The sequence below is a fragment of the Ursus americanus genome, chromosome 23 (assembly GCF_024610735.1).
Source record: "Ursus americanus isolate L20-20 chromosome 23, mUrsAme1.1.p, whole genome shotgun sequence".
In the NCBI taxonomy this organism is placed as follows: domain Eukaryota; kingdom Metazoa; phylum Chordata; class Mammalia; order Carnivora; family Ursidae; genus Ursus; species Ursus americanus.
In genome coordinates, this window is record NC_142149.1 from 17,333,937 (window position 1) to 17,360,728 (window position 26,792).

Consider the following 26,792-nt stretch of genomic DNA (forward strand, 5'->3'; position numbering starts at 1 on the left):
TGCCAGGCCAAGTGGCAGGGACCCACCACAGCCCCAAAGCCTCTGGAAGCAGCTCCGAGCCCTGCCTCAATGGCCCCGCCCTTCCCCCCCAGGCTCATCCCATTTGGGTCCATTAGCAGGAGCCGAAGGCCCAGCCCTGGCTCCCAGGGGAGGTTCCTTGCTCCCCAACTCCCCACCCCCAGCCTCCCTCCCTCACTGAATGACTGCAGCAGCCAGGCCCCACCCTGGGAGGGAGGTCTTCCCTGCTACCAGGGACAGCAGCCCTAGACGCTGGAGAGGCAGGGGCCCCCAGTGAGCCACGAAGGTGGCAAACCAACCCAGGGGCCTGATCGAGTACCAGAGCCAGGCCTCCCAGTTCTTGTTCTGCCTCTTGGGAGCTGGTTACCTTTGGGTTCTTGCTGGGTCGACAGTAGCTCCTCTGGGTCCAAGGAACGGAAGGACAGGGATCCTGCCCCTTCCTCCTCACCTCCATGGGGTCAAAGAGGCCCAACCCTGGGGTTGCCCCCTCTCCTCCCCAGCCCAGAGCTGGAGGGTCAACAGAGGCTGCTCCAAGAAGCTCAGCAAGGAGGACGGTGACACGGCGCAGCTGGACTGACCGGCGCCCCGCACTAGCCGCCCGCCAGCTCTTCAGAGGGCAGACCCAGCCCCGCGAGCGACTCATAAGGTCCCCAGAGGGGCCCGTGTCCAAGAGAAGGAGACTCTAGAGTCTCTGCAGAAGCTGCACAGGCCTCTGGGCAGGGTCTTGGCCCTCCGGGCCGCGTGGCAGTGCCCCCTCTCCTGCCAGCCCCAGCCTGGCCAGGGCAGGGCACCCTGATGCCGGAAGGGGCCTGGTACCCACCTGGTCACAAATGAGCTCCCACTTCTTCTCGTTGTCATACTGGCTCAGCAGCTGCACTTTGTCCGGGGGCAAGTTCATGCAGTTCTGGGGAGGGGGAGGACAACGTAATGACCCGGAGCCTGGGGCCCCAACGTGAGGGGCAAGGCAGGGGCATTTTCAGCAGAGCCACGAGGGGTCAGCTCCCTGGGAGATCTGTCACCCACATGAATCCCTGTCACCCTCTCTCCCTGGGAGATAAGTAGCATCAGCCAGTGAGAAAACCAAGCCCAGGGGTAGAGCGCCTTTCCCTCGGCCCGAAGGTAGACAGCAACACCGGGATCTGACCCTGAGTCGGCCTGACCCCCAGGGCCTGGGCTCTGTCATCCATACACCACCTCCGTGGCGTGTCTGCCATGACGGTAAGAGCACGGGTTCTCAGCCTAACTTCCCGGGACCTCCAGCACCCCTGGACTCACGTCCCCATGTGCAATAAGAGGGTATGATCTCTTCTTCCATTTGGGCGGGATCCATCTCCAGCCAGGCCCCACTGCGCCCCACTCCCGTGTGCCCCCAGACAGCACGGGGCCTGCGTGTGGTCCTGGCCCAGGGCACCAGTGCCTCACCAACACCAGGAAACCTCTTGCCGGGATGGCAACAGCCGTCTCCTCCTCGTCCCGCTCCAGCCCCTCCCTCCTCAGCACTTCTGGAAGCAGGAGACAGAGACGAGCCAAGGGAGCGTGTCAGACAGGCAGGGAATTCCAAGCAGGCGCATCACGGCTGCAGGGGCAGGGGGATTCCTGGGGAAGGTCACCCAGCCGCAGGACCTGGGCCCAGCAGCTGACATGCCGGGTCTGTGGTGCTGGGGGCCCAGGCTGGGACTCCCCTCGGGAGCTACGAAAGGTCAGCACTGTTCTGCCTGGTCCTCCTCCCCCAGCCACAGCCAAGCCTGCCAAGCTTCTCCCTCACAGAGAAGGTGTAGGGTCCTGCCAGGGGCTGCCAGCGCCAGGGCACCCCTGGGCCCCCTTAACTTGGCGGGTCTTCCTAATAGGCACAGAAGACGATGCCAGTCTACCCCAATTCAGTAAACCCCAGGCTAAAAGAGGGTCTACTATGCGTCAGGCCCCAAAAGACAGCTCCTGCCCTCAAGGAGTTCCGTCCCGCTGGGGATGTGGGAGTCCCCAGGGATCCCCAGCCCAGAGTCAGAAGGCCCCTGTCACCAGCTCTGGACGCTCACCGCACAACCTCAGTCACATGGGCCTGAGAGGAGGCCACAGCTGGAGCACAGAGGGGGCCACACCCACCCGAGGCTCTGCAGCCAGCTTCCTCTCTGGGGTGCTGGGCCTGGTTCTGGGGCTCTGGCCAGACCTCACCCCCAAAAAATCACTGCCTTAGGTCAGTCCCAGACAACAGGAAGCTGGGTGCTCTCAGCCCCCATTGCCCAAGCTTTCCGGCGGGGGCTGTACTTGAGAGGTGACACCGCCTACCCACCGGGCCCCCCAGGCCAGCTGGGGACGGGGCTATGTCATTCTTCTCCCCATTGCGAAAGTGAGCCCCTGGATTAAGGAAACTGCTGCTGTCTCATCTGCTGCCCTCCCCCAGGCCGCTTGTACGGCTCCTGCCACCACAGGACAGACTGCCCAGGAAAGGCCCTTGGAGCTGAGGGGAAGGCCTCCCTGGACTGGTCTCTTGTTCTCTGTCCCTGTCTCTCTCTCTCCTTGGTCTCTCCTGACCCATCCCCACCCGCAGAGACCCAGGGTGGGGCAGGGCAGAGCAGGGCAAGGCTCAGGGGGAAGGAGGGAGCCGGGCAGCAGCCAATGTCAGGGAAACCGGAGCGGTGGCCTACTCGGAGGAGAGAGGGGGTGGCAGGGAAGGGGGGTGAAGAAGACTGAGGGGGGTGGCTGAGCCCCAGCAACTGAGCCTTCCAGGGGACAGCCGCTTCCTGACATGGGCCTTTCCGAGCCCTCCCCTACCCCAGGGACCTGTCTGGTTCCTGGAATGGCCCCGGTGGCCCTTCTACAGGCTGCAACTAATGCTAATAATGTCCCCAATAAATGTGGTGGCCGGCTCTGCCTGGATGCTTACGGTGCCCGGCACTGCTCTGATCCCTCCACGCAGGGGACACCCTCACCACCACCCTCGGCACCATCGGTCGCATCTTACAGGTGCAAGGACAGATCAGTTTAATGACCTGCCCAAGGTTACCAAGCCAGGAAGGGGGGGAGCCAGGCTGGCTTCGAGCCCAGAGCTGACTTGAAAGGCACCCAGGCCCACTTCCCCGGGGCCGCCCCATGGTTATTCCTGGGGAGGGGGAGGCCGCTGCTCTGGGGTCCACCTGTCCCAACCGTGGTGGAGAACAGGCCACGCCTTTGCCCCTTCCCCACCTGGGCATGCTCAAGCCCCCGAGGCTACATGCCAGCCTGCCAGACGGGCTAAATTTAGGCTCTGGAATCCAAAATAGCTCTGACAGCGCTGAGCACTAATTAGCAGCTGTTCCTCGGCTGTGCCCACCGAGGGGACGGGTACCCTAAGGAGCGTGATAGGAACCCGAGGATGCCACTCACTCAGGGTGGAGTGACACCCTCCTGGAAAACGGCCGCAGACCCCAGACCCAGGGCCCTGGGCAAGGAGGCAGTACCGCAGGGTTGGGGGCTGGGAGACAAGTCGAAGCTTGGCTCACAGTGCTCTTGTGGGACAGGAAAGGACAGGGAAATCCAGGTGTGGGAGGCGGGGGGGGGGGGAACCCTTGCCTCCTGCGAGGGGATGTGGGGGAAGGAAGAAGCCAGGCTGGATTCAGGAGCTCCAGCTTCTGGGCCCACCTAGCCTGACGACTTCTCTGTCTCCTTGAGCCTCAGTCTCCCCCTCCATAAAATAGGCACACTTGTCTTCTGCCTCGCGGCTCCCAGAGCTCCTGGAAATACCCAGTGAGAAGCTGTGTCCTGATGTAATAATTCTCCAGTGAAGCACACTGGGAAGAGGGGTTTCCCAGATTGGGGGGGTGGGAGGAGTCCACTGCAGACCCCAGGGTGAGGGCCGGTGTGATGAGCAGAAGGTTGTGAAAACGGCCAGAGCTAACAAACCTGTCTCCGAGGCTTGGCCAAAAATGAACTGACCCTTCAGCTCCCCTTTCCCTGGCTTTGGGTCAGAGGAAGAGGGAGAAAAGATCCATCTTTGAGGATGTGGCCAAGAAAAGGAGCCGAGGGGCGCCTGGGTGGCACAGCAGTTAAGCGTCTGCCTTCGGCTCAGGGCGTGATCCCGGCGTTATGGGATCGAGCCCCACATCAGGCTCCTCCACTATGAGCCTGCTTCTTCCTCTCCCACTCCCCCTGCTTGTGTTCCCTCTCTCGCTGGCTGTCTCTCTCTCTGTCAAATTAAAAAAAAAAGAGAGAGAGAGAAAAGAAAAGGAGCCGATTCCCCAAACTTTCTGTTAGACTGTGTGGGGATCCTTCTCCCCCCACCCCCGTCCCTCCCTCTCCAGCCTCGCTCCCCCAGGACCAGCCCCTTGCAAGCACTGCCTCAGCCCACTCTCCCCCGAGTGCTGACATCTGGGGAGATCTCCCTGGACACTGAGGGGCTCCGTCTGCATCTGGACACGGCCACACCCTCCAGTTTCACTTTCAGCCTGAGCTCAGACTATGTCCCAACCCACCTGCCCTCCCTCTCCTCATGACGTCTGGCCCTTTGAGTCCCACAATGCCCTTGAGCTTGGGTACCAAGCCTAGTCTCAGACCAGCCCTACAGGGCCTCCACAGCCTGATGGGCACAGAAGCCAGGGAGTGCCCCCCAGCCCCCACTTCCCTGTCCATCTTCCCTCCGCCCACCTCTCCATGGCCTCAACCTTGGTTTTAGAGCTCTCAATGCATCTCCAAAAACAATCCATTTTGTCCACGTTTTTAAAATTTCAGTATATACATTTTCTGGGGGCAGTTATAGGCAATCCCAGACTCAGAGGAGGGCTCTGGCGTGACTGGCCCCAGGATTAGGTGCTGAGAACCCCAAAAAGCTCACAGCTTCTCCCATCAGTGTTGAAGGGTCTCCATGGCAGGGACAAGGGCAAGCCAGGTGGGAGCCAGGGCAGCGGGCACCGCCCAGACAATCCAGGCCGGTGGGAGAATTACAGCAACAATACTAAATAACCCCCAAACGTCCACTCTGTGCTAAGTGCCATTCTGAGTGTTTTCTATCTCCTGACTCATTTAAACCTCAAAAAGAAGCTTACACAGGAAATACTATGACGAACCCCATTTCACAAATGGGAAACTGAGGCACGGAGCAATTAAGTTGCTTGCCCAAGCTGACCCAGCTGGCAAGCTGGTAAGAAGACTCAGTTTCCTTCTCACTGAGGGCAACGAGAAATGTGGGTCCCGAACCCCCAGGGGTCTTCTGCAGACAGCCTGGCCCCAGTCTCCCCCGTCTGAGGAACCAGAAACAGCCAGCCCCATTTCCTGCCACCCAGCACCCTACGCTTCCTGTTGTTGCCCACACTGAGCTCTTACTCACTGGGGAACCCCCCCCCAAGCGCACCGTCTCTCAGAGGGAAGTGGAGGCCTCCCCACCCCCTCCCCATGTGCACACAGCTACCGTTAACACCGCCACTGCCCCACCCTCCAGGAGAGGTGGGCCCTCCCTCTCGTGGTTTCCGGCCACCAGGCAGTTTTTGGTCTAGGCCCCACTGTTGCTGACCTGCGTGATGGCAGCGAGGGCAGCCTGGCCTGTGATGGCTGAAGTTGGCAACCTTGGTGGGTGTCGGTAATGGAGGTGGGAAGAGGGGAAAAGCACAGTCTAGAAGGGCCTAGAAGGCCTCCAATATGGAGCAGGCCCTATCCGCTCCAACATCATCCCCTTCCTCACAGTCGGGGAGAGTTTCTGGAGCACTTGCTCTGTGTCAGGCAAACTCTACTTAATCTTTCAACACTCCTAGGAGGCCGGCCTCTGCCGGTAGCATTCTCTTTCTACCCATGGGGAAAATTGAAGTTCAGAGAGGTTAAGTAACTTGCTCAAGGTCACCCAGGTAGTAAGTGGCAAAGACAAAACCCAATCCCCCAACATAATCACCTCAAAGCTCAGGAAGCACCTCAGCCTTTTGCCCAAGTAACCCTTGCCCCTCTCAGAGGCGGGAAGGCCTGAGCCACCTTCCAGGGCTCCGAGCTCCCAGGAAAAATGCAGAGGTAGCCCCCAGAGCGGCCCCACCTGCTCCTGCCCGTCTCACCCAGCTCTTGCCAGTTGGCCCCAGATGTCCCTGTGAATCATGCCTACCACATCCCTGGGTTTCCAGGGTCAGCGTGTGCCAGCCCTGCCTGAAGAATGTCACCCCCCAGCACCTGCCCAGCCCAACATCTGTCCTCATGGCCGCAGCCCCATTGGGATCCTCCGTGTAAGACACCCCAGAGATGAGAGGTCCAGGGCCTGAGCACCCCTACAGCTACACGTCCTGGAACTGCATCTGCCGTGCCCCGGAGGAGGGCGCAGGCCAACCCAATGGAGTCTACTTTTGCTGCTCAGGGAAGGGGTCCAGCTGAAAGCAGGGCCTCCGCGATCCACACCCTGCATGAGGCTGTCCCAACCTCCCCACACCGCCTCCCCAGATGTCTACCTCCCGCGGCACAGGCTAAGGGCAGCCCAGGGGGGCTAGGCCCCAGCAGGCAAACTCCTCTTCCAATGGTTCGGCCTCCATGCGGGTCAGCCTCACCCTCGGACTCAAGCACCGCATCCGGGGCACCTTCCCTTGGTCCCTTGGTCCCTTGGTCCCCAGGTCACAGGCTCCTCCCTGACCAGCCAGATCAGGACTGTCCTATGCCTGGCTGTAAGCAGGGAACTTCTGGAAGGCCTGGAAAGAGTGCCTTGTCATCCCAAACCCCGACCCTTACAGGGAGAAGGTCTGCAAGGAAGACACGAGCCTTGGGCACGGCGGCGTAGGAGAGGCGAGAGCATCGAGTCTGGCGGGCCGGTTTTCCCACCATCACAGCAGGCCCGTGTCACTGGGCAGCCATGGCTCCTCCACTGTTGCTAAGGCAGCAGTAGGAAACCCTGGCTCAACCTGCTCTGTTCCCCACCCCCATTTTAAGCAGGGGCACCCCTCTCTCTCACAGCCTCCTTAGAAAATTAGTCCGCCACCCCCCACCCCTGCATGGGAGAAAGGCCACGGCGGTGGGTGGGGGGGAGAGTATTGCCATCTCCTATCTGGCTGTAGGCCTTGGTGGGGGCGCCCTTCACCCCCCAGATGGGTCCCACAGCCAGGAGCCAAGGTTTTGGGTCTCAGGATCCTACTACCCACCAGGGACCAAAGGGCTGCGATTAAGCAATAGGAGGAGCTCCCCTGGGGCCGTGTGACAATATCCCAAGGGGCTATGCTTTTGCCATCAAGGCTCAGGGATTCCTGGCGGGTGGTGGACCCATCGCTCTCAGCAGTCTAAGGCTCTTCTCTTAGACATTCACTAAGGACAGGACTCCGCTCTGGCCACGGATGCAGGGCTCTGATGGAGACGCGCCCTGCAATATTGCTTGCCAGGCCTGTGGGTTTAGCCAAATACTTAGCCCAGGCAGCTGCAGGCAGGGGCCAAGGCTGTCACCCCAGGGCGGGGCTCATGCCCCTGTTGGTGGGGAGTGAGGGGAGCCAGGTTTTAGCCAAGCGACCTTGGGTGGGGTGTGTTCTGCTCACACAGGACAAGGAACAGGCTGATCCCTCCCCAGAAAGAAGGCCAAGCATAAACACACCAGGGTTCCTGTGGGCTGGGGTGGAAAGCTGAGCCCCAATGGGTGCTGCTGCCCTAGATTTCTACCCAGCTACCGCTGCTTTCTCTACCAAGACACCCTCTAAGACCCGGCTCTGGGCCTCCGCCCTCCACCGCCCTCCACGCCCTGGTACTCAGGGACTCCCAGTGGCTTTTAGCCTCAGACTCAGCCAATCAGAGCTAAGGCCAAAACACAAGCAGGGCAGTCAAGAACTACACATGCATCAGAACCTCACCATTTGACTTTTGGATTTTCCACTGGTCTGAATTATTCACACAGCGCTTCCCTACCAGTGTGTACATAACAGACTGGGGCCCGCACTTCACCCTGACGGCCTGTCCCACCCCTGTCCACAGACACACACTTGGAGTGAAAGACAGACCCATGCCCCCCCCATCACGCTGGCAGGGGTCCAGAGATCCACCACCAACCCAGGCTCCCCAGATGGTTCCCCAGAGACTGTCTCTCCTCATTCTTCCCCCCTCCCCCATCTGCTCAGCTCAGCTCAGCTTTGCCAGGCCATGGGTTTGGGGAAAGGAAAGCAGGTGGAGAGATGGGGTAATCAGGGCCTGGCCTGGTGTGAGGTGTCCCTCAGAGTCCCTCCCTCTCCCCTAATCAAGCAAGGTGTCTTCTTCACAAGGATAGACCAGACCCCCACACCACCCGATAACTCCTCCAAAGCCCTCCTAGCCTTCCTTCTGGGAAGGGGGCCGCCAAGATATCTAGGAACTCTCACGAGGGGCCATGCCGAGGATCTGGCGAGGACTGCCCAGTGACTGGCCAAGGGAGGGGAAATGATGTCAAGGAGGTGGAGGGGACAAAGAACTGAGCACTGCCACAGACCAGCATTGCTCTACTGCCTGTGCCTCCCCTGGGCCCCCACCCTCAGACCTGACTGCCGGAGCCTCCCTTGGGCCCCCACCCTCAGACCTGCAGTGCCAGCCTGCTTAGGCTGCAAAGTGCCCCTGGGAAAAAGCACAGCCTCATTCGCCTGTCACCCAGAGTCCAGCAAGGGAGCTGACAGCAGACAGGCCACCAGGCAATTAGTTAGAGAAGGGAGCCTGGGACAGGGTTGAGGTAGGGAGAGGGAAGTGAGAATGAGTTGCCCTTACCCCTCCCTATTTCTGCCTCTCACCAGGTCTTAGGGAGCCCTGATTTTGCTCTGGAGCCCCTCCCCAAACACATCCTGACTGCTTCCAGGCTCAGGCCAAGCTGATGAGCTGACGGCTCTCTCCCCAGGGGCCTAGTCCCCAAGCCCCCCAATTCCTCCAGCAGGTGATAGTGGGGAAGGAGAGGGGCCAGGGGTTTCCAGAATTCAGCACCACCCCAAGCCAGAGTGACCAACCCATCCTGACCCCACCCCTCCTAACCTTAATCCCTTCAGTGGCTGGAGGAAATGCCCAAGATAAGGACCCACAGGCCATCTCTCCTGCACAAGCAGAGGGTGAGAAACACAGACACTCCCTCTGCGCGATCTGAGGACCCAGCGCCCAGCAGCCCAGGCACCAACGAATCAGGAGCAAACACCTGAACTCCGTCTCCAGCTCCCAGGACATTAAAATGTAACCCTTCCATCTTTGGCTCTGAGACACAAGCAGATGCTCCAACCTGCGCCCTGTGGCTGGGCCTGAGCGCAGTGCGGAAGGGGATGCCCCAGGAGCCCCCTTGCGTGCTGGGCGCCCAACTTCCTCGCAGGACATTTTCCTTTAGACCTTTAGACCCAGGAGCGCCGGGGAAGGGGGTGTCTTGGGGAGGCAGACTGGGCGACTGCAGAAGAAAGTTTTGGGGGGGAGAGTGCTAAGTCACTCTGAAAGAAGCCACTGTCACTCCCACCCCTTGTAGGGGCAGCCACTGGCCCGGGGATCTCCAAGCGGTATCCGAGCCCCTGGGGGCGGGGACGCGTGCCGAGCCCCTGTCGCCCCCCGCCCGCGCCCAGCGGGGGAGCCAGCGGCGGGTCACACTCACCAGAACCCGGTTAAACCTCTCCTCCAGCTCTCGGGCCGCGGGCATCGGCTGCTTGGGCGGCGCGGGCTGCTTGGGGGACGGCGCGGCGGGGCCCGCGGGCTGCTCCGCGCTGCCGGCCGCGTTGCCCATGGTGGTCCCCACCCAGTCGGCCAGGCGCCTCCAGCCTCGGAAATCCAGCTTTCCGGGGGACCAGGGACGCGGCTCCGGGCCTGGGGGACCGGGGTGGGTGGGGGGGCGGCGAGCAGGGCAGCGGCGGGCGGCGGCGGTGCGGGCTCGGCTCGGCGGCGCTCGGCTCAGCGGCGCGCAAGGGCCGGGGCGCGGCGTCCCATCGGGGCGGCCCCGTCCGAGGAGCCGGGCGGCGAGCTGCGGGGTAGGGGGAGGAAGTCAGGCTGCAGGCCGCCGGGGCCAGAGGGCTGGGCCGGGGGCAGGAAGCTGCGGCGCGGGCTCCCCCCTCGGCGATTTTCTAACTTCTGCTGTCGCTCCCCGAGCGCGCAAACCGCATTTCGCCGCCGCCGCTACGCACCCGGCCCCCGGGGGGCGGGCTGGAGGGAGGGGGCGGGCGCGTGGCGCGGGCCGGGGGTCCGCCGCAGCCATGGCGCGGCGGGGAGGGGGCGGCGGACCCGCTTCACCTGCCGCAGAGGGGGCGGCGGGCGCCGCTTCACCTGCCGGAGCGGGAGGCGACCGAGGCGAGGCAGTGGAGGCGGCGCGCCGGCGGCGCCTCCGGGTCCTAGAACCGCATGCTCCCACTCGCTCGGAGACGGGGATCGGCGGGGTCTGGGTGAGGGGAGGTCGGGAGCGGGAGGTCACGGCCCGGGAGTCGGGAGGGGCAAACCTCCTTGTCGAGGATTGCCAGCAACTGCGAGCGCCGCTTGGAGACCCATGACGGTGCGGCGTTGGGGCGCAAGGGCTGGGTCCCCCTCTCGGATTCCCGACTGAGAAGGTGGGAACCCCCTTCCAGGCCCCCCACCCCTGGTTTCTGTCCTCCTCTGTTCAGTCCAGCGAGGAGATGAGGACCAGTGGGAACCATCTGCAAATGAGAACCCCAAAACAGGGCGGGAGGGCGCAGATTCAGGCCAGCGGAGACCCTCACGACCTGTCCCACCCTGGACCAACTCTGCGCGCATGCCGAGATCCCCAGGGTCGTAGAATGGGGGCGCTATGGAAAAAGGCAAGGTGCGAGAATCTGGAGACCACCAAGGCGGTCTCAAAGAGAAGCGCGGGGGTTGGGGAACAGAGGATTAAAGCCAGCATCCAGGCTGAGAAAGGAGCAGGCACCGCAGAGGAGGGAAAAAAATCTCCTTGACGCTGTCACCTCCAGGGACCTAGGGTGGCCTCTCGCCTTGGCGAATAATAATCCCTGAAGTCTAGCAATTACAGAAATGCTTCCAGAGGTCTTCTTTCATTCATCCCGACAATGACCAGGGAAGGTAGGTGTTGATATCTTCATTTAGAGATGGGAAAACTGAGGCTCATTGTGGTTAAGTGACTTGCCCAAGGGCACACAACTAATAAGGGACAAAGAGAGTCCTCCTTGCTGCCCACCTTCAAAATCTACAGTGCCTTGGGCCTGCTGTCCGAGCCCCCACCGCCCCTCTCATCCAGGGTGATCCAGAAAGGTGAGTGCATATTGGGAGGGCTGTAGAACCCCAGGTCTGAGACATAATCTCCAACCTATATTTGAGGCCCTTCTCTCTCAGTTGCTCCTTTTGTTCCCCATTTAATTTGTAGAGATCCCCAGTCGCCCCTCCCTGCACTTCCAAGACATTGAGGAGGGAGGGCCCCACTAAAGGAGCCCTAGGTTTCCTCCAGGCCAGGCCAGAGGCTATAAATGTCCCTTCCCCTTAGAGCTTCCGCTTCCCTCTCCACCCCCCCCCATCCCCACTTTCAGAACCACTCACTGGCGTTAACAGGAGCTGGGAAATTTATCTAATTTTAAGTAAGGCCCTGGGATGAAACAGCCCCTTCACCCAGACGGACCTGATTTAAGCGTTTCTTCTGCCAAGGTCACCAGCACCTCTGGTGGGTGAGAAAGAGGTGGTTCTTGATTTCATGTCCCATCCAGGGCCGCATAAGGTAAGACAAAGCAGGATTTTCCTTGGGCATGCTAAGAAGGTGATCCATTATGTGCCTGCGACCCTTATCTGCAGCCAAGGATGGTCCAGTCTTGCCAGTGGGTTCTTGCCCTTGAGATCAACTAGGACCTCTAGGACCTCCTTTTTTTTTTTTTTTTTTTCTTTTTAAAGAATTTAGTCCCCGGTCCCCTCGATGCTTGTCTCCTTCCATTTAACAACAACAAACCTTTAATTTACACCAGCTGTATGCCCAGCCCTGCTGGAGAATCACTCCTGGAGAATCTGTGGCAGATGAAAAGAGTCCCCATTATTCGGCGGCTCACAGCCTAGCAAGGGACAGACTCCAAACACATCTGGGGGTGTGACTGCCACCAGTCAGACTGGTGCCAGGTGTTCGCGCTTCCTCTCACCCAGAACTACTTCTTTGACTGGGTAGGAGAAGGGTGGGAGGAGTGCCCTGAGGCTGAAAATCTGAGCAGGGCGGAGAGCCTCTAACGAAGCAGTTGCCAGCCTGAGCCCTCAATCCCTGGGAATGCTCTGGCCAGCCACTGCCACCCAAGGCCTGGAGGAAACAAGGAAGGGCCAAGGAGAACATCTTACGGGAAAAAGATGAGCTCAGCAAGGCTACACTCCGTCGCGTGCGCCCTGACCAGAAATGTGAGGCACAAAATAAGGGAGAGAATTTAATCAATTATCACCTAATAAATTTGGTCGGCTTGGCAGGAAGTGTCTTTCCAACCAGGGTCCACAGAGGAGGAAATCCTAGAAGGGATGCTTGGTGAAGTTTGGAACCAATGCTTTGGTGGGTCTGTGCTTCCCCCTGCTGGGCACGGGAGGTATGACAGCCAAGACAGGGCGAGGCCTCCAGAGGTGATGGAGAGGGAGTCACAGGGTGGGTGTCATTTTGGACCGCTGTGGCCTTGCCACCTCGTAGGGAGGAATTGTGCAGTCACCGGGGACACTCAAAGCTCAGGTGAGTAAGCAGGTGTCCCCAGGAATTTCCCTCCCTCTGCCTGTTCACCATTATTCAGTGTGAACCTCTTAAAATTAAAAAAAAATTTTTTGTTGTTGTTTAAAGGTAATACACACATGTGCTCAGTTTAAAAGAACAACAGTTTTAATGCATCTTTCCAGAGATGTTTTGGACATATCCAAGCAGCGCGCGCGTGTGTGTGTGTGTGTTTAACACAAATGTTAGCACACGCTCCACAATTCAGCACTTTGCTGTTTTCGCTTAGTAATGTATCTGCCTCTACAAAATCTACACAGTGACAGAGACCGTGTGGCTGTGTCACAGTCTCTTTCACTATTCCCCTCCCAGTGAGTATTTAGCTTGTGTCAGTCTTTTGTTGCAAGAGACAATGGTGCCGCAGGAAATATCTCAGTACATATACTTGTCGCTACTTATGTGTGTCTCCGTAAGACAAATTTATAAATACGACAGTGCTGAGTCAAAGGTTATGCACTTTGGGGTAGATTTTTGGGAATTTGGATAGATTTGGAATTGCCCTCAAAAAGTTGGCACCAATTTGCAACCCCCAACAACGGATGCCTGTTTTCCCACATCCTCACTCTGTTATATGATAGGTATTATAAGGCCTTTTGATGTTTGGTGAGGCCTCTTTGAACGTCTTTGTCACAAGGCAAGTAACGGATCTGTCTCTTTCTCCAAGGAAGAAACTGTGTCTTTTCTGTCCCTATAGCCACAGGGCAGGACTTAAATCGTGAATGAAAGGAAACAGGCTTGCATTTTGGCAGGGATGGAGGGAGGGGGTGGAGGGTTAGAGCTAAGCAGGAAGTCTGTCCTTAGGGCTACCTGGTCAAGCCCCTGCCCCAAACCCAATAGCCCTTCTCTTGCAGGAGCCTCCCAGATTTTGAGGTCTGAGGTTGAAGGCCCAGCATTCCCAAAGCAGCTCTCACTCAGCTCTCCTGCAACCCAGGGATGGGTGGCATCATCACCGAACCGCCTCAAGACTGGAAATGAGCCAGGTGTCCCGCTATAGGGGATCCGGGAAACCAGCATATCCAATAGAACTTTCTGCAATGATGGAAATGTTCCATTCCGTCAGTGCTGTCCCACATGCTAGCCACTGGCCACAGGTACCCATACTGAGCTCTTGAAATGTGGCTAGCGCCACTGAGGAAATGAATTTCAAATTTGACTTAATTATAATTAAGTTCAATGTAAATAGCCACATGTGGCTACTATACTGGACAATGAAGGGTTAAATAAACTATAGTACATCTCCACAATAAAAAAATAGGCAGCTGTAAAAAAAAAAAAATTGAACCTGTCAAATATTGATATGGAAAAATCTCCAGGATATATTTGGAAGCAAAAATGTCATGCAAAACAGTATATATGCTATGTTATCTTTTGTGTAAGAAAGGGAGGTAGATATAAGAATAAATGTATTTGCTTGAATTATTCCAGCAAAATAACAAAAGCAGTCACCTATAAGATGTGGGGGAAACAGTGTGGACAAGGCAGAGGTGGGAGCAAGACTTCTCAATGCATTTCTTTCTAAACTGTTTTGATTTTTGAACAATATGTATTTATTACCTTTCAGGAAGTGAAGGTAAGATACAAGCAAGTTGCTTGCTAACCTAGGAGAGCTGCTCTGTTCCTCTTGTCGGCAACTTGTGGTGGATGAGGGAAGTAAGCCCACTGTCCTGTCTATGTGGCCTGCCAGAGGACGGCCCCAGGGAGGGGAATGGGCAGCACCTCACGAGCCGTACCCCACGTGACACACGTGCCCACACCGTCCCACCCCCTGGAGTGCATCGGAATCAGAATCTCAGCAATCTGATGTGCCTCATACGGTCCACCAGGTAACTCTCCAACTGGCACTCAACTATCCTTGTCAACATCTCCCAGGGAAGAGAGGACAGGCCCCGAGTACCAGGCCCACGTCCCTGCCCTGTAGACAGCCAGGCCTAAAGACTGGAAAGAAGCCAGGTGATCACAGGTTAAGTGGTCGCAGATGTCTTCCGAGCATCGATGCCACGACAGGGGCTTTCCGCGTGTCATTCGAGGCTGGACAGCAGCCCTAAGAGGCAGGCCCTGTTGCTGTGCCCTCTGTGTCCTCTTAAATGACTGATTTAGCCAAGCCACCCAGCTGGTAAATGTCAGAGCTCGGATCTGAACCCAGTCCTCAAACCCCAGAGCCTTGGTTTTCTCATTATGAAAAAATGGTGATAGGATTTCATAGAATTGTTTGGGTTTTTTTTTTTAAGATTTAATTTATTTATTTGACAGAGAGAGAGAGAGCTCACACAAGCAGGGGGAGTGGCAGGCAGAGGGAGAGGGAGAAGTAGGCTCCGGATGGAGCAGGAAGCCCGATGTGGGGCTCGATCCCAGGACCCTGGGATCATGACCGGAGCCAAAGGCAAATGCTTAACTGACTGAGCCACCCAGGCACCCCTCATAGTATTGTTTTAAATAGTAAATAAAATTTCAAGTTAAGAGCTAACAGAGAATTTTATTTGCAGCAATAAGGTGGACTATATGTCCAGAGAAACCCTTCTGGTACAAAACAACTTGAAATGCTAGATAGAAGATAAAGTGTGTGTGTGTGTGTGTGTGTGTGTGTGTACGCACGCGCGTGAGCACGTGATATTTTCAATGCAAGGCCAAGCTTGCAAGAAAAGAAAATCCCCAAAGGCACAAATCCAAAATGGAACAAGACAAAACCTGGGCCTTGTAAGGTAGGAGGTTGGAGCAGACACAATCCGCCCCTCTCAAAAGTCAAGGGTGCCCAAAAGGTGACATCCTTGGGTAAACATGAAAGAAATAAACCCACCCTGCTGAGAGAGACAATAGGATACTTGCCTGCCTCAATTTATCAAGAATGTATAACCATTCTAATAATAACATAGCCTCAAAATCATAAACAGAAATAGTGGGAAACATAGAAAAGTACACCAATATAAAGGAAGCTTTAAATCACGTCCCTCTGGAACTGGTAGTTTAAGCAGAGAAAAAAATATATATCAGTAAGTGTGTAGAAGATTTGAACAATACAACTGGCAAGCTTAATTTAATTGAATACTTTGATTTCTCCAGTCAACAACTGGCAAACACACTTTTGCTTTCAGGCATATGCATTTACAAAAGCGACCACGTATTAGATCACAAGGCAAGTCCTGACCAATTCAAAGCAATCAAACAGACTTCATGATCTGACAGCCGTATAATTAAATTAGAAATCAATAATCAAGGGGCGCCCTGCTGGCGCAGTCGGAAGAGCCTGCGACTCTGGATCTCCAGGGTCGTGAGTTTGAGTCCCACGCTGGGTGTAGAGATTACTTAAAAATAAAATCTTAAAAAAAAAAAAAGAAATCAATAAACAAAAGACAGTACAGAAAGAAAAGACAACCCTGTGCATTTCAAAATGTCAAAATGCACTTCTGAAAATTTCATGAGCTGAAGAACTCCTAACAGAAATTAGAAAATATTTGGAATAGAGTATCAAAAATATCATGTATAAAGCCCTTGGCAGAGAAGGCCCTAAAAACGGCAGGAGGAAGATGGTGAAGACACAACAGTTGTACGTGGAGTGAAAGGTGTCTGTAAGAGAAACGTGGCAGTAGTTAGTTCTGAGGTCGAAGGAGGGGTAAGACCAAAGGACTGAGTTTGGAGGTAACCAATGAGTCTAGGAAGAGGGGACCCAAAGGATGAGTCACAACATTAACCCTGTGAGGGAAAGACTATTCTGGTCCTGTTTTCCTAATGAGGCCCCCGAGCCTGCTACCAGACGGACAGCTCAAGTCACCTGGTTAGAAAATGGCACAGCCAGGATTCAAACCCACGTTGGCCCTCTCACTTTTCATGCTGCCCCTGAGGGAGGGAAGCGGGGACAAGCTTTTTGGTTAACACCAACCAGTCAGCCAAGAAGGTATTGGTCCCCTGTCAAGCTTTGGAGTGTCTGTCTGAGCTGAGAGGCCACAAACCACAGCTGTCACCTTCATTGGTCTGTCTGTCTGTCTGTCTGTCTGTCTCAGCCAGCTCTGCTGGCCCATCCAAAGTGAAAAACGTGGCTTCCGTTTTTGAAGCCCACACAAACTAGGGCAGATGAGGCCCCAGCCAGCCAGCAGCCACGTGGAGGGTGGTGCACGGGTGCCCAGAGCTGCTGAGCTAAGAGGGAGGATGGGCTGAGGGAGCCACTGGGAGGACCCAGGCCCATCAGGGCTAGGGGGCACCTGCAATGGGGAACGGAGCCTGTACCTGGCACACAGAAAATGCTGACTAAAGAGGCATCTATGGAAGACCTGCTGAATACCAGGCATTGGGCTTGTAAGAGAGTGTCTTTTACTTTGATCCTTGCGCTAACACACTGTGGTTGGTGTTATTAGACCCATTTTTTTACAGAAGGGGAGACTGGGGCTCGGAAAGTGACTTGTCCAAGGTCAAGAAAATGGCAGAGCAGAGAGAGGAACCCCAGGTCTGGGGGCTGAGCTCCCCTGGCTGCTTTCCCTATAGCAGGAACAGCCAGCTCGCGAAGACCCCCTCTCCCAGCCAGCCTGCTGATCCACCGGCCACTGTAATGAAAGCCAAGGCCTTGGGCAAGCAGCTGAACCTCTTTACTCATTAGCCAATGGTGATTTATGGTGGGCCGACAGTGTACCAGGCACCAGAATTAGTAGAATAGAATCTTCTAATTCGATTAGATTGGAATTAGAGCCAGGCCTGCCTGGGAAGAGCTGACAGCCTACAGTGGGGGGCGTGAGGGGAGGTTCTGTGTGCCCGACGGTTAGTTAGTGAAGAAACTAACCTTAAACCCACTTCTGACGGGGGCCTGGGTGGCTCAGTCGGGTAAGCATTCGACTCTTGATTTCAGATGGTCATGATCTCAGGGTCGTGGGATGGAGCCCCGCCCCCAGCCCCACAAGCCCCCATCAGGCTCCCTGCTCAGCGGAGAGTCTGCTTCTCCCTCTCACTCTGCCCCCCATCCCCCCCACGCACACGCTTTCTTTCTCTAAAATAAATAAATAAATCTTTTTGAAAAGATTTATTTATTTATTTGAAAGAGAGAGAGCACGAGCAGGAAGGAGGAACAGAGGGAAAGGGAGAAGCAGACTCCCCACGGAGCAGGGACGCCCAATGTGAGGCTCGATCCCGGGACCCTAAGATCATGACCCGAGCCAAAGGCAGACACTTAACGGACTGAGCCATCCGGGCGCCCCAGTAAATAAATGAATCTTAAAAAAACTAAAAACCAAAAAACAAACAAAAAAAACCCACTCCTGAAATTTGTGGGTCAAGGGCCAGAAATCAGCTAGAGCCCACTTACAATTCATCTAAATATTTAAAAGTTCTAAACCAAGCCAACACAAATAAATAAATTTTATCTTCTTACCCTGGTAAGAAGAGTATACCCGAGGACCCGAAAACCCAGATTCAAATAAAAAATTCTAGGACTGGGGCACCCGGCCGGCTCAGTCGGTGGAGCATGAGACTCTTGACCTCGGGGGCATTAGTTCGAGTCCCATGTTGGGGATAGCGACCACTTTTTAAAAAACATTCTAGGACTATGCACTGGAACGTGACAGTTCAGGGAGAGCGCCCCTTCCCTACCCACCCCAGGATCTGTCCTGCACGAAGATGAGCCACAATCACACACCACACACACACACACACACACACACACACACACACACCAGGCCACATATCCAAGCCCCACCCACACCCCCATAAACAGCACCCTTACCCACCTATACACACCAACTGTACAGTCTGCCCTTGGAAGAATAAAGCTGGGACATAGTCTGTGCAAGCCCTGGAAACAGGGCTTGGGGCCTTCTGGGCAGGGAACCCCAAGACCCCAGGCACCTAAGGCATGGTCAAGTTCTGTGCTCTCCCAATATGGTAGCCTCTAGGCACGTACGACTACTTAAAATTTGATTTAAATTATTTAAAATTAAATAAAATTTTAAAAAGTCAGTTCCTAAGACACAGTGAGCCACATTCCAAGCACTCAATAGCCACACGTGGCTAGTGGCTACCATACTGGACAGTGCAGACAGAGAACATTTCCATTATCACAGAAAACGCCATTGGACAGCGCTGGTCTAGAAGGTGAGGCAGTGCTACCAGCGGGTTCCTCGCCTTCTGTGGAGGGATAGAGCTGGAGGAGGCCAGAGCTGGACCCCTCTTTCCCAGATGTAAAGGTAGAACTGCCAGAGGATATCAGGACGTGGTCACAGAGAGGGTGACATTAGAGCATTTGACCAAATTAGTGGGAGGGGATAGAAAAAAGGGTGGTGAGGGGCGCCTGGGTGGCACAGTGGTTAAGCGTCTGCCTTCGGCTCAGGGCGTGATCCCGGCGTTGTGGGATCGAGCCCCACATCAGGCTCCTCCGCTATGAGCCTGCTTCTTCCTCTCGCACTCCCCCTGCTTGTGTTCCCTCTCTCGCTGGCTGTCTCTATCTCTGTCGAATGAATAAATAAATAAAACCTTTAAAAAAAAAAAAAGAAAGAAAAGAAAAAGGGTGGTGAATGGCCATTCCAATAGAGAAAACATGTGTAAAAGTCCAGTGGCAAGGATCTGTTGGGAGAGATTGGGTACCACTGGAATGCAGGGCGTGGACCTAAAAGGGGGAGGATGGGAGTCTGGAAGGATCCACTGCCAAGCCTCAAGGTACGGGCGCCATGCTAACGTTATGAAACTCAAGCCTGGTAGTCGATGGGATCGATGGAGCCGGAGGGACATGACCAGCTGGGCACATCAGAAAGAGATGGTAAAACCGAAAACCAGTTACAGACTTAAAAACAAAACAACAGACCAGGAGAAAGAAGCAGAGGGGAGAGAAGGGAGATACCTTTTAGAGGAAAGATACAGCATTGATGTAAGGGTGAAAAATAGCTCATGCTTGGAGCACAGGTGACAAGAGAGCGGGTGAGTCACAATAGGCACGAGGACGACGTTACAGGTTGGAAGAGAAGTAAACAGTTCCATTCGGGATTCTTAGAAGCTGAAAGGCATCCACAGGGCCAGTCCAGACAGGAGAGCGGAGATTCAGGGCTGCACTACTAAGTGGGTGAAGAAAAAAGGGATGTGGCAGCCATTAGAAGGCTGAACTCTGGGGCGCCTGGGTGGGTCAGTGGGTTAAGCGTCTGATTCTTGATCTCAGCTCAGGTCTTGATCTCAGGATCGTGAGTTCAAGCCCCTCCACGGTGGGTGTGGAACCCACTTTGGAAAAAAAAAAATAGAAGAAGAAGAAGGCTGAGCAACCCCAAGTAAACAAGTCCCAAGACCCATCTGTGGATCAAAATTGGGAGGGGGCCTCCACTGAGGTTAAAGGGGGCCACAAGCGGGGCGCCTGGCTGGCACAGCGGTTAAGCGTCTGCCTTCGGCTCAGGGCATGATCCCGGTGTTATGGGATCGAGCCCCACATCAGGCTCCTCTGCTATGAGCCTGCTTCTTCCTCTCCCACTCCCCCTGCTTGTGTTCCCTCTCTCGCTGGCTGTCTCTCTCTGTCAAATAAAAAAAAAAAAAAATCTTAAAAAAAAAATAAGAAAAAAAAGGAGGCCACAAGAAAAACCAGGACCTGCAGATTTCCCCCAGATAAACCGCCTCCTGCTGGGCCGAGTCCCAGAGCACCCAGCAGGCACCAGCTAGCATTCTGTCATGTGCTGGTGAGGGGGGACGGGCAGAGGCTGAGGAAGGGCGGCTCTGGGAGGTTTCAGGGAGGAAGAAGAGTGAGTCCCAGGCCCGGAGGGGCAGTCAAGAGGGTAAGGACTACCCTAGGGTAGCCTTCAAAAAGAATAATGCTTTCAACAGGAGCTGCTGAATTTCAAAGGCAAAGTTGGGAGGCAGAATGGAGAGAAGGGGAGAAAAAGGGGCAGAGCCTAAGCCTATCATCAACAGAAAGAAAACACACATATAATTAATAGTGTCATTCTTAACCTGTGTTGAAAAATCTGATTGGAGTTTTTACAGATAACTCCGGGAGTTAGTCATTAGAGATTCAGGAGTTCCATAAACCCCTTAACGTGGAGACCGCCATCCCCAAGAACATAATATTCCTTATGTAGTATTTCCAACAAGGATGTGTGGCCTGAATCTACACGTGAAGAAACACCGACAAACCCAAACTGAGGAGCACTCGATTAAAAGAAGGGGAGGTGAGCTCCACTCTGAAAAATTGTGAAAAATGGAAAAAGATAAGGAATGTCTCCAGATTGAAGAAGCGTGAAGAAATGTAATGTGGGATCCTAGTCTGGACCCTACACTAAACACTCAAAGGGACCCTTCTGGAATCAGTTGATAACAGTGGAATAGGGCGGTAGGTGACTTACAAGTATTGTATGGACGGTAGATTTCCCAAAGTGGAAGAGTCTGCTGTGGTTATGCAAGAGAAAGAATGCCCTTGTTCTTAGGAAAGAGCCGCTGAAGTATTCATGAGCAAATGAGCATGACGGTGGCCACTCTCAGTTCAGGAGGGGAAAACACACACACACACACACACACACACACACACACACACACACACACACTGAGTGAGTGAGAGGGGAAGCAAAGAGGACAAAATTTTAACAACTGGTGATGGTATATGGATATTCTGGTATATGGTATATTTTAACAACTGGGTAAGTGGTATGTGGGGGATCTTTGTATAGTTCTTGCAACTCTCCTGTAAGCTTGAAACTTTTCCAAATAAAAAGTTTAAAAAAAAAACAAACAAAAAAAAACTCTACCCAAATCAGACGCTCTGAAGTTAGGGACATTTATCCTGCTCTTCCCCAGCGCTGGCCCCGGATTGGCCCAAGGCACACCCTCGGTCGAGGTCCTGGGTCTACAGGGCAGAATTAGGGGCACAGGTGGTGACCGGAAGGGCCGAGGCCGCCGCTTGGGGACATTCCTCGCCCTCGACATTTTCTGACCTGACAGCTGAGGCAGCCGCGGACCCAAGCCCGAGTGACTCACCCGCTGGGCTCCCTGGGCGGAGGGGGGGCCCCGCCCCGCAGGGAGGGCCCCGGCCAGCAGGTGCCGCTGTTGAGCCAGCTCTGGCAGACCCTGGCCGAGGCTCAGCCGGGACCTGGACGTGGTGAGCCCACCGGGTGTCTTCCAGAGCTCGGCCCACCGGGTGTTTAAGCAGACTCGCTCGTCCTTGCCGGGGGTCCAACTTCCCACTCCCAGGCCCTCAGCTTCCCCGCTCCCCCTCCCCCACCGTGGATGCCCCAAAACAACTCCCTAGGATGACGCCTGGTGGAGGAAGGGAGGGGATAAGCAGGAAGAGGCTTCGGTCCTTGGCCCTAGAGTCTGAGTAGCAAATTAATCCTCCCTTTTCTCTGCCCCATCTTTTCTTCTTCCCACCCCTCCCCCGTTCACTCCCTCCTCCTCCTCCTCTTTTCCCTCCTCCCCCTCCGCCTCCTCCTCTTCCTCCTTCTCCTCCCACTCCTGAGCAGCCCCAGGCTTTCAAAACAAACACACCCCTCCCCAACCCATCCCCAGCCTGCCCGGGCCTTTCTCAAGAAGTTGTTGCTCCTAGACTCCAGTTCCTGCTGCTGGTCCCAGAATCTGGGTGGAGATAGGGAGGGGGTAACAGGGTGCTGAGGAGGGTAGGGAAAGGCCGTGTGGTGTTTTTTCTTCCTGGGTAGAAAGGAGTTGCTCTCCCACCACCTCCCTGGCTCAGTTGAAGGAGACTGTGACTCTAGACCCCCGGGTCTTGAGTTGGAGCCCCACATGGGGTGTAGAGATTACCAAAATAAATTTAAAAACAAGAAAGGAAGGGAGGGAGGAAGGGTGGGAGTGAGGGAAGGGAGGAGGTGAGGGAGGGAGAGAAGGGAGGGAGGGAGAGAGGGAGGGAGAGAGGAGCTGCTCTCACACAGTCCCTCTACAGTAGAGTGGAATGGGCTGGGGAGGTGGGGCTGGGGGAGTCTTTCTTGCCTGGGATGGTGGAGCTGGCCCTTTACTCCAGCTCTTTCCTGGCCTTCCCAGACTCAGGATGAAAGAGGTCATTCTGTCCATCCCCCTGGTTCCAAGAAGGACCCTAACTGTGTGAAACTCTCCCAATCCTCCATGGTCAGTAATTTCTTCAACAACCCTCCACCAAACACCAGCTTTGTGCAAGGTGCCAGGAGCTTTCCCTGATGCCAGCACCTTAAATCCTCCCTAGGACCACTGGAGATGGGCACTGTTGGTCTAAGCTGACTTGTCCAGTGATCAGTTCAATGCAGTGCTCTGCTGTGGCTCCTTCTGACTCACCCAATGGCATCGACCTCCTTTAGCTTTGGGGCCACCACTGTACCTCGCACAATGTAGTTACAGCATGTGTCTCATCAGCTTCCAGGGATGTGTTTTTGTGGGTCCCCCACCCCTACCAGACAGGACTCCAGACCACAGCAGCTGGAGACAGAGAAGCCTGGGGGCCCTGCTGTAGCCCACACTGGGCAGCCTTGAGGAAGTTTCTTAACTTCTTCAAGATCAGTTTTCTAATCTGTAAACCAGAGTTAACAGCAATACCCCCCTCATGGGTTGGATGTGATGGGAAAATAAGAAGAGTGGAGTTTAACTTTAAAAAGAGAAGCCCTGGGGCATCTGGGTGGCCCAGTCAGTTGAGCATCTGGCTCTTGATTTCAGCTCAGGTCATGATCTCGGGGTCATGGGATCGAGCCCCACATTGGGCTCTGTGCTCAGCAGGGAGTCTACTTGAAATTCTCTCTCTCCTCCTCCCTCTGTCCCCCACTGCACTCTCTCTCTCTCCCTGTCAAATAATAAATAAATAGATCTTTTAGGAAGGAAGGAAGAAAAGGAAAGAGAAGGGGAGGGGAGGGGAGGGGAGGGGAGGGGAGGGGAGGGGAGGGGAGGGAAGGGAAGGGAAGGGAAGGGAAGGGAAGGGAAGGGAAGGGAAGGGAAGGGAAGGGAAGGGAAGGGAAGGGAGAAAGAAAGAAGCCCATCCCCACAAGAATGGACATGGAGCAAAGGAACTCTCATAGTCAATTGGTGGAGGTGGAAAGCCATTTAGCAGTTCCTGTTACAGCTGAATATATGCACTTAGTACCACCTGGCAGTTTCACTCCTAGGTATGTAACTGAGAGGAACGTGTGCACGTGTACCCCCAAAAGACATGGAAAATAATTTTCATAGCAGCTTCATCATAATAACGCCAAACTGGAAACCACCCGAATGTCCAGCAGCAGCAGCAGCAGAATGAATTGACGCACTTCAGTAGACTCATGCGATGGAATACTATATAGCAATGAAAAATAATGAGCACCCGCCGCTCATAACAGCACGGCTACATCTCACAGACATAATGTTGAGGGAAAGGAAGCAAGCAAAAGAGAGGTACAGATAGCACGTGTATTTTCATACAAAAGTGCCAAGCAACCAACTAATCTATGTCAGAAGTCAGGACAGAGGGTACGCTTGGTGATTAAAAGTGAGGCTCAAGGAGTTCTGGAAGCTGACGGCATTGTGTTCTTTATTGGGTGTGGTTACAATGTATCGACTTCGTAAATATTCATTAGGCTGCACACTTATGATTGATGCGCTTGTTTGGATTAAATCTTATACTTCCATAAAAGGTTTACACTAATGTAAAAAAAGACCAATGAATTGAGCTATTTGTGTCACATAAATCTTAAAGTGTTTTTGACTAAAAAGCACGTGATTAAAATATTTGGGTTGTACAATTCATAGAAATTGTATTTATGTATTTATTTAATGTTTTTAGGGGAGCCCCTGGGTGGCTCAGTCAGTTAAGCATCTGCCTTCGGCTCAGGTCATGATCGTAGGGTCCTGGGATTGAGCCCCGAGCTGGGCTCCCTGCTCAGCAGGGTGTCTGCTTCTCCCAGTCCCACTGCCCCTTCCCCCACTGCTTGTGCTGTCTCTCATTTTCTCTCTCTCTCTCTCTCTCTCAAAAAAAAAACAAAGTCTTTTTTTTTTTTTAATACATGAATGTTTTTAGATAATCTTTATGTGCAACATGGGGTTCAAATTCACCACCCCAAGATCAAGAGTCATACACTCCACCAACTGAGCCAACTAGGTGCCCCCACAGAAATTTGGAAAGTGTCTACAACTACAGGGGCACCTGGCTGGCTCAGTCGGTAGAGCATGCAACTCTTGATCTTAAGGTTGTGAGTTCAAGCCCCACACTGGGTCTAGAGATTACTAAAAAAAAAAAAAAGAAAAAAGAAAAAAAGAACTTATCAAACAAAGCTACTTAACCACTACATACTATTTAAGCATACATCCCTAGGGAGCAAAAATAGCAGACATACAGGGGAATGATAAATACCAAATGCAGAACAGAGGTCCCATTTTAGTGGGAGAGAGGGGACTGAGACAGGCACAAGGGACTTCACATGTTTTTCTAGTTTTCTTAAACCAGGTGGTTCTTATCACAGCTATTCATGTTATTATTCTTATTACTTTATACTTTTCAGATTGCCTGACATATTTCATGGTTAAAAATACTTCTCAGAGCGCCTGGGCGGCTAATCAGTTAAGCGACGGACTCTTGATTTCAGCTCAGGTCATGACTCAGGGTCATGACATCAAGCCCCGCGTCGGGCTCCACACTGAGCATGGAGCCTGCTTAGGATTCTCTCTCTCCCTCTCTCTCTCTGCCCCTCCCCACCCACTCTCTCTCTCTAAAAAGAATAAAATAAAAAACAATAAAAAATAAAAATACTTCTCAGTGTTTAAAAAAAAAAAAAGCAGGAGAGGGAAGAAATTGTGTGTGATTTATCTTTGTTTTTCTAGCACCAGCCTAGTACCTGGTACTCAATAAATGTTTGGTGAAAGCAGATCACTGGGCCAGTAAAAGCCTCAGAGCCAGGGTTCATGCCAAGTCTTCCCACACCAAATCCCAAGTCCAGGGCACGCGCCGCCACACCCCTCCCCCCACCCCTGCCCCAGGTTGGGGGCACCTATGGAGGGGCAGCCACAACAGAGCCCCCGGCCTTACTCAGCACTCTGTGTATCTGAACCGAATTACAGGGAACAGAGAGGCAAGGCCCAAAGCAACTTTGTTAATCGGCACTGTGCAAATTCAGAGCCCGGAACCCTAAATTTCTATGAATCACACTGCCAAAATCCTTTCGTCACCGGCTCTTTATCCGAAACCTTTTAAGACTTATCTGTAGGATAGCCTGATGCTTTCGTCTTTTTTAGATTAGCACACTTGTCCTCTCCACAGGACAGAAGAGGGGGCTTTCTAAGCCCAGGTTTGGTTCAAACAGGATTGTGGAGCACATCTGGCTGGGGCGAGAGAGCAAACAGCCTTCCGCACACGCATTCTTTGCCTGCAAAGAGATGCCACTGATCACAGATGCAGTCTGTTTGTTAGGCCCCGTGTGGAATGCAGCCTCCGAGAACAGCACTTCTCACCACTCAAAACCCACCCAAGCATGCCCAGCCCCGAGAGGGGCTTCTAGGAATGCAAACGACGGGCTGCGGGTGTAGCAGTAAGCAGACTTAACAGCACAGTGAGCACAGGGGCGGGCGGGCAGGGACTCGAAGGCTTTGAGGGTTGTTTTTAAGGAAGAGAAATAGGTCCAATCCTGTGGGAGGTTGAGTATTCGCTTCCCTCCAACCAGAGCTAATAGTTGAAAGGGTTTCAAACGACACTGGTGTGGCTGAAGCTGCCGGAAGCCCATCCGGTCATCCGTGGCATCATCGCACACCTGTCTACACAGCAGACCTTTACCCGAACGGATCGCAGTAAGAAGCAAGGTCTCTGCTTGGCAGTAGGGATGGAGGCAGTGGCGTCCTGCACTTTACGTAGGAAAATGACGATTCTCTTCAAAAACACTCCCATTCAGACTTCCCGTTCCGACTGTCCTCTTGCCACCAGCAGCTCCCGCCCCCACAAGGCAGGCTGAAATCAATTCCACAGCTATTCATTCACTCATTGAACCAATTTAATATTTGATATATATAAAAAAAAAAAAAACCATTTGCACCAGCCATTGTGTCAGATGCTGGGGTGGCAAAGATGATTAATAGGGTCCCTACCCTTAGGATCTCAGAGTCATGCTAACAAATCATTAGGATTCCATGTGATTAGGACAATGATAGAGGGAAATTCAGAAGGGAGGTCCCCAAGGAGGGCAGGGATGGCCGCTTATCACCTCCCCCAGCTCCCCGCCTCTCCTCCCCAGCTTGCCAGCGAGGCCCAACATCGGCTTCCTGAACTCATTCCTCTGAGTCTCTGCCCTGCTGTTCTCTCTGCTAGTGATGTCCTTTCCCACCCACA

At 54.2% G+C, this 26,792-nt stretch overlaps 1 protein-coding gene across 10 annotated transcripts in view; it reads right to left on the minus strand.

The window, feature by feature from the left end:
• The window catches only part of FMNL1 (formin like 1), a 25,044-nt gene extending 15,284 nt beyond the window's left edge, over nt 1–9,760 (minus strand). For 6 of the 10 annotated variants that reach the window (XM_087854288.1, XM_087854287.1, XM_087854290.1 and 3 more), the window contains exons 1-2: nt 9,512–9,759; nt 839–922 (exon numbers count right to left, since the gene is read on the minus strand). In XM_087854288.1, the coding sequence (XP_087710414.1) occupies nt 839–922; nt 9,512–9,640 (213 nt within the window). In that variant the 5' untranslated portion in view covers nt 9,641–9,759. Of the gene's footprint in view, nt 1–838; nt 923–9,511 lie in introns of all 10 variants that reach the window. The other 4 variants (XM_087854289.1, XM_087854286.1, XM_045814258.2 and 1 more) reach the window with 2 other exon arrangements.
• Between the last annotated feature and the right edge of the window lie 17,032 nt (nt 9,761–26,792).